Source organism: Buceros rhinoceros, unplaced genomic scaffold, assembly GCF_000710305.1.
Source record: "Buceros rhinoceros silvestris isolate BGI_N320 unplaced genomic scaffold, ASM71030v1 scaffold2496, whole genome shotgun sequence".
Classification (NCBI taxonomy): domain Eukaryota; kingdom Metazoa; phylum Chordata; class Aves; order Bucerotiformes; family Bucerotidae; genus Buceros; species Buceros rhinoceros.
In genome coordinates, this window is record NW_010416722.1 from 35185 (window position 1) to 42700 (window position 7516).

General features: G+C 40.4%; 1 protein-coding gene across 1 annotated transcript; it reads left to right on the forward strand.

Moving 5' to 3' along the window:
* The first annotated feature begins 1697 nt into the window (after positions 1-1697).
* Positions 1698-7161, forward strand: LOC104494987 (glutathione S-transferase-like). Its single transcript, XM_010137896.1, has 6 exons — positions 1698-1800; positions 2759-2810; positions 4594-4726; positions 5594-5735; positions 6587-6718; positions 7016-7161. Exons 1-6 carry the CDS (start codon positions 1714-1716, stop codon positions 7133-7135), a joined length of 666 nt encoding a protein of 221 aa, XP_010136198.1. The 5' UTR covers positions 1698-1713; the 3' UTR covers positions 7136-7161.
* The last annotated feature ends 355 nt before the right edge of the window (positions 7162-7516 follow it).

The window sequence follows — 7516 nt, forward strand, 5'->3', positions numbered from 1 at the left end:
CTGTGTCCTACGGTTGTCTTTGGCGTGCATTTTTCCCAGGTCAAATTCAGGGAAGCATTTTTGACAGAAACAGAAAAAAACCTCCTATATCCAGGAATTAAATTCAGCAGAAAAAAATCCTGAAGGAATATCCCCCATCTCTAAGGAAGGGAAGGAAGCTTATGGAGGATTCCAGCTGCATTAGTTGATGTGACATGTAAAGCAGCAATCTCTTCAAAGTAAAAAACCCATAAAATATTAAAATAAAATGTTGATTGTTATCTCAGTATTTTTTTTAATTGTGGAAAATTTTCAGCCGTTCCAATTATTTTTACCTGGCAGGTTGCCAAACAACAAAAATAGGAAGCACGCAATTTTCTGCTGGTACAGATGTTCCTAATGATCATGACCTCTTATGAAGCTTGCATTTGTACATTGTCAGCGTTAGTCAGGAATTTATTTTCTGTAGGTGAGAAGTGACTAAACAGACAAATGTTCTGATATTTCTTTAAGAAATAGGAGTTTCTCATTGGCAGAGAAGTGTTTGCAGTTCTCTTTGTAGGAGGGGCTATGGACCTATATCCTCTCAAGGCAAAGCTGAGAGCTTAGAGTGAATTATACTGTGTACAAGGTAAGCTTTTTAAGTTTTGGACATGCATAGGGAATTAGTGGACTTGAAATTAAGTGAGTGAATGAGTTTTATGGATTAAATACTTGTATGTACTTCCTTTACTAACATAGTTATGTGCATTGAATGTTAAATTACTAATCAACTGCTTTATAGGTGTACAGCTTTAAGAAAAATAAATGTAAGTCTCAGAAGTGTGGAGTCCTTCTTCTCACTCCCTCTTCCTACTGTAGAGGAGATGAGATGCTATTTACAAGGTGGGGGGGGAGGGTTAGCTGTTTTTTCTGCTGCTGTTAATACTTCAGCTTTATTATTGACGTGGTATTAGTAACTGTGAAGCTAGTATAAACTAGACGTTGTCTGCATGTTTGCTGCTGATGTGCACACACTGGTTCTAGATGGGGTGGAAGACAGCCTGTCTAGAAACTGTTGTTGATTTAAAGTAAAGCTGAGATAGAACTGAACCAAGCAGGTATTGCGCTTCGGGTCTGTTTGTGGTAAAGACAAAGCTAATGTTACCAGAGACAAAATTAAATTCCCTGTCTTTGGGTGTTACCTAAAGATACGAGAGGAGTGAGGAGTAATGCAAATGAAACCGAATGCTTAAAATGGGGGGAAAAAATCATTCCTGTCACTTTATAACAGAGCATAATGGTCGCTGGAGAAAGCACAGCAACTGCTGAGTTCATACTGTGTATCTGATTAAACAGTAAACTGTACCCTGAGACAATGCCAAAATAAACAGTGGTGTATCTCACACACCCTGCTTTTTGGTCAGTGCATTTGCACTTTGGGATGCAAATGGGTTTTGGTTTGCTTGTTCTCTGACGTGGGCCATTTGATCTCAGTGTGGGATTTCTGCTTAACCAACTTGCATATATAAAAGACATCTTAAAGCAATCTTAAATACAATGCAGCCTCAATACAGTCTTTTACGAACTCCACTAATTTGATGACAGTCTTGAACCATAAGTAAGTGGCTTCAAACAGACAACTTAAAACAATGCTTGAGAACCCATTAGAGACTCAAAACCAAGATTTGGAATCTTTACTTCGCAAAATTTACTTCTTTATTCCAGATAGTAGGAAATCAGGCACGTGGAAACATGTCTGGGAAACCCAAGCTGCACTACTTCAATGGACGAGGCCGAATGGAATCAATACGGTGGCTACTAGCAGCAGCTGGAGTTGAGGTTTGCCTCTGTTTTTTATACTAAGAGCATGCGACAAATATGTATTTTTACTGTTCCTGATAAAAACCGCGACTGATTAGCAGTTTCAAGCTCCTCATTTAATGCGTGGCTGACCAAGCCAACAATAACCACTAGCTTACCCTATGCAGGGTAGTAAGTTCCTGTTTCGCGTCCAAGCATCATGTGCCAAGCCTACTGGTAGCACCACAAATGCCTCTTCCCTGTAGCTAGTGAAAGAAAAAATTTACAACTGCAGCTGCGGAACTTGGCTTCTTATATTCTGATCACAGGGGTCAAGTACTTCCAATTCTGAAGACCTTCAGATAAATCCCAATATCCAAAATAGCAAAAACTGTATATGCCTAGTGCAATATAAGTTACCCCTGAAGGCACTATATATTATAACACAGAATAGTTGTTTTTACCTGCAACAGTTTCTGATATTAAACTGGAGAGGGAGCGTGGAGATCTGTGTGTTTTAAGAACTGTGAGTTTTTCTGATGGTAGTGGGCAATGTTGCAGAAAGCTGCGTGGGGCACATGATCTCTTCTCTTTGTCCCCCCTTTTGCCAGCTTGTGGCAAAAGAGCTACAACACAGTTCTGATGCTGTGGCAGAAATTTACCTATCTTACTCTCTCCCTGCACTGCCTCTTGCTAGCACTGACAGCAGAAGCAGCATGGTCATCATTTGCTCAGCAGGTAGGGGTTTGTGTCTTTCAGTCATCTCAGCTTTGGCCAATGTCTTACCTGCACAAAAATTTGAAACACAGGTAAGAAGAAAGAGAAGAGGATGTGACAAAGGCAAAATAAATTTTTAAAGATATCACTTCCAAATCTGATTTATTTTTTTAACAATAAATTTCCCTAAAATACAGCTCTTTATGCTCTCATTGTCTCATGCAAAGCAGAAGCTGAAATATGCAGTGACAATACAACTTTTCTTCTGTATTTCCTGCAGTTTGAAGAATGTTTTCTGGAAACAAAGGATGATCTGATAAAGTTACAGAAGGGTAAGTTGCCTTCACTTTTTAATAATTAGATAATAATAATAATAATTAGTATTGCTTGTCTTAAAACTCCTAAAAATTCTTATGTCTCTTAAAAAGAAAATGTAGACTGGATTGTTCATGAGGTATCACAGATGCAAACGGCAGTGGCTTAGGAAGTATCATCTACCCAGTTGCTTCAGTCTTCACTGAATGACAGAAGGGCTGAGGTCAAAGGGACCTCCTGAGATTGCCTGCTTCACCTCCCCTCTTCAAGCAGGGCCACCTAGAGCCAGCTGCCCAGGACAGTGCCTAGCTGGGTTTTGAGTACCTCCAAGGATGGAGACTCCACATCCTCTCTGGGCAACCCATGCCAGCATTCAGTCTCTCTCACAGTAGAAAAGCCTTTCCTTAAGTTCAAATAATTGACTCCCCTTTTTTTGAGTTTGTGCCCAGTGCCTCCTGTCCTATGAAAGTATAGGTTTTTGTCATCAGATCATCTTGTAACTCATTAGCATTTTAGGTTGCCTACAAAGTTGTCGTTTTATAACCCAAATGAAACCACGGTTCCAGATTTCTGAGTTTAACCTGTACCTCTGATGTATTCCTGTTTCCCAAGGCAACTACTCACCTTGCTATCTTTAGCTTCCATTTTTATGAACATGGTATTCACATTTCCTCCAAACCAAATTACATGTCTATGCTCTTCCAGTTCACTTGGCTTTTCAAAGAAGTCTGAGATAGGGCTGGCATTGGTAGTCCTGCTCTCCTTTAGGAACAATGACTCTATCCCCCTGTCACCTGCCGGCTTTCAAAAAGTATTCTGAGACATAAGCATAAACAAAAATGTGCCCTTAATAATTATTTTCTCTGCTTGATTGCCTTACAATGGACATTGCCTTAAGATGGACATAGCTGATCAGTTACCTGAGTCAATAAATATGATTCCATAAATCAAATACCCTTATTCACTTCTCTAATCAGTTTCTGGAGGTATTTTGACTTCTTCCTTGCTGCAATAAGGCTTCTGCAGACTACTAAGGGATTTACTTGGCTGCAGTCTCACACCAAGTGATATTTGGCTCTTGCAGGAATCTCATCAGCCTCACCCATTATTCCCTGCTTCATCCCTATACAGATGTATGCCATTGTAGAAAGTCAACATAGTAATCACAAAAGTGTGATATGCATTTATATTCACATTATATGTTGACAAGTCTTCAAATAGTCCAGGTTTCTGTAATACTTACCAAAGCACAACAGAGACTGCCTGGATTAGATCCTTCAGTCCTTCTCATCTGTATTAATCTCCATGAATATCATCTGAGTCAGCGACATACAGCGCAGGACTTGTCTTTTTCAGTGTATGCCTGCTAAAAATCTTGCATTTGAGTGCTTCCTTAGATTTGAAGAAACTTCAGGAAGCTGATTGTTATAATAGTAAGTCATTAACCTGTCACTAAGCAATGGTTCTTGGTTTCATGGTAAGTGTTTTCCATGTCTTGTGAGAATGAGGAAGACTGCCACTGAAAAGGTTGGAACAGGCTGCTCAGGGAAACGGGCACCATCCCTGGAAGTATTTAACAGATGTGTGGCATTTAGGTGTGGCACTTAGGGACATATTTTAGTGGTAGATGTGACAGTGTCAGGTTTATGGTTGGACTCAATGATCTTAGAGGACTTTTCCAACCTAAATGATTCTATGATTCTAAATAAAATATGATACATCTGGTTACTTTGCCAATTGCTGCTAATGGTTCTCATTGAAAGACCGAGTGTATCCTTGTCTTGTCCCCTTTTTCCTTAGGTGGATCCCTGCTGTTCCAGCAAGTGCCCATGGTGGAGATCGATGGGATGAAGATGGTGCAGACTAGAGCCATCCTCAACTACATAGCAGCAAAGTACAACCTCTACGGGAAGGACCTGAAGGAGAGAGCCCTGTACTGTGACAGTACCACATTTGTTTGTTAGACTACAGTTCATATCACCTCTCTGTGTAATGCAGGACAAGCTCTCAGTTAGATTCAGGGTGATACAGCAGACTTTCATGTAGCGTGAGTGTGATAGCAGGTGATGTGTGCAACAGTAATAACCACCTAGATTAGCTAGGCAGCATGCTGCAGGGGAGTTGATGGAGATCAAAGGTTAATACAGTTATCAGAAAAAAGCAGTCAGGAGTTCAGTGGACAGGCTGTCTTACCAATGCCGCTTTTCATGTTCTCCTGCAGTTGTCAGCAGCAGGCATTTTCACCACATCAAATTCAGGGAAATGTCTTTGATGGCAACAAAAACCTTCTCTCTCTAATAACCAGGAATTAAAATTAATAACTCTTTATTAAAGGACAGGGATCTTAGGGCACATGGTTTGAACTGAAATATTTTTAAATGCTTCAAGTTGACTAGCACAGGTAAACACATGTCAAGATATTTGTTAGGAATTGCATGGACCCACTGTCGTGTATTGGATGTCTGACTGGATTTTTAACTCGAGTCTGAATGACTCATTTCCCAATTTTGTACTCAGATTCAAAAAAACTTAATTCAGAGAAATATCAGCCCTAGTGGAAAATGGAAGGGGTACAGTTTTCTAGTTTTTGTTTAGGCACTTTGCTCTTGTCTTTTACCCACCCCTCCCCACTCCCCTCATCCGGGGAAGGTACTGCACTGTGGAGTGAACTGCTCCAAGCTATGCATGCTGGACAGAAGAGGCAGAGAGTTCCCAGCATCTCAGTGGGTTTATGCTAGTAGCTATGGTGCTATTCAGCCCTGCCGTGTTTGACTTAACCAGCTGGATCTATTCCTTTCAGAATTGATATGTACGTGGAAGCAATAGCAGATCTGAATGAGTTACTCATGAGCCACCTTTTCCAACCAGCGGATAAAAAGGAGGAACATTTTGCTACTGTTGTGGACAAAGCCACAAACAGATATTTCCCAGTCTATGAGAAGGTATGTGGCAAAGATGTAGTGTCTTAATTAATATTGTTTTCCTGAAACTCCATCCTGGATCTACACAAACGACTTTTATTGAGAAAAAGAGAAGAAAAAGTACCACTCAAATATAAATGCTGTGATATTGGCTGGGATGAAGACAATACAGAAAGGGCAGAAGGCATTACAAATCTGGGAAAGATGGAGAGCTGTAAAAGCCCTGGACACACTGAGCTCCCTAAATGTCCGTGTTTCAGTCTGTATGTTGTCTCAGATAAAAGACACTACAGCATCAGCTTTTACATTTCTCCTAAAGTTCAGGACCACCTCTACCATACATGTGATGTAAAGGCATTACAACTCCTTCTGTAACAAGAGGGAGGTCGGATTAGCTGGGTTTCAAGACCATGAGGCACAGGCTACATGTGGAGAGCTCCCAGCACAATATTGCCAAAATTGAGAGGAAATGGGTGAGAAGTAAAGGAGCTGCCCATAATTTGAAAGAATCCAATTGTCTTACTCTGCCCTGAGCGGAATTTAAGCCTCTTGTAAATTTTGTATAGGCATTTGCAGTGATGGTTGTGCCCCATAAAGCTCATCCTTCAGCACAGCAGTGCTGATTACATGTGAAGTGAAGGCAAGAGGGGTATCACTGAGATGCCAGAAAGAAATGCAGAAGAGAAAGGACTGATAAATTGCACCTAGGATGACAGTGTGGTCAGATCATTCACTGGTACTACAGATGTTCTTACTGCATTTCCTTCTTTCAAGGATAACTCCATGCCGTGTGTGACCTTGCTTTGAAGATACCATATTAAGTCGCACAGGAAAAAGACAAATAGCACATTTACTTCTGCTTCTTTTCCTAGGTTTTGAAAGACCATGGACAAGACTTTCTTGTTGGCAACCAGTTTAGCAGGGCAGATGTGCAATTACTTGAAACCCTTTTAATGGCAGAAGAATGCAAGCCTGATATACTTGCCAGATTTCCTCTCTTGAAGGTAATTGAACGGACAGTTTTAACAGACAAGGATGCAAAGCGGGACCACTAATTTAACCTGTCTGAGAACTATGGGAGAGTAGGAGGGTGAGGAAAGAAATGAAAGACAAAATCAAAATTAAATATCCTAAGTACTTTTAGCTGGCCTCAAATACTGATGGTTATTGCGGCCTTCTGTGAAGAATATAGATCATTCTGCAGGATTAACCCACAACGTTACTTTTAGAGCATGGCTAATATCTAAATGTCTGATGCTTATCACAGTTCTTAAGAACAGTGTTGTTTTGTTGTTTTTTAGAGTTTTAAAGCAAGAATAAGCAATATCCCCACAATAAAGAAATTCCTGCAGCCTGGCAGCCAGAGGAAACCACCACTACAAGAAGAAGATATACCAAAAGTGATGAAAATTTTCCACTGAGAAGCAACCTAAACCCACAGAAATTCTGTTTGATTGTGTTTGCTGATAGTTGCAAAGTGAATTAATGCAAATAGTGAAAAGGTTTTTGATCTTTCTTTCCTTAATCACAGGACTGGTTTTAGTCTAGAGCAAACGTTTCCAGGGTAAATCTACATGAGCATAGCAGCAAATGAAATAGTTCACTGAATTAGGGGGTGACAACACGATTGGACAACACAGGATGTCTTAAATTTCTTAATACCTGAAATAAAGACTTACTCTTGACACTCAAAACCAGTTTGTTCCATGACTTCCTGCTGCTGCTCACATAACTAAGGGCTCCCTGGTTCTGTCTTTCTGGCATTCCCAAGAGTAGTTGGAACATGAAGAGAGTTTAGCCTG

Coding starts and splice junctions, on each gene's coding strand:
- LOC104494987 (XM_010137896.1), top strand. CDS start 1,714: ATGTCTGGGAAACCCAAGCTGCACTACTTCAATGGACGAGGCCGAATG. Junction 2,811..4,593: donor TCTGATAAAGTTACAGAAGG/GTAAGTTGCCTT, acceptor CTTTTTCCTTAG/GTGGATCCCTGCTGTTCCAG. Junction 4,727..5,593: donor GACCTGAAGGAGAGAGCCCT/GTACTGTGACAG, acceptor TATTCCTTTCAG/AATTGATATGTACGTGGAAG.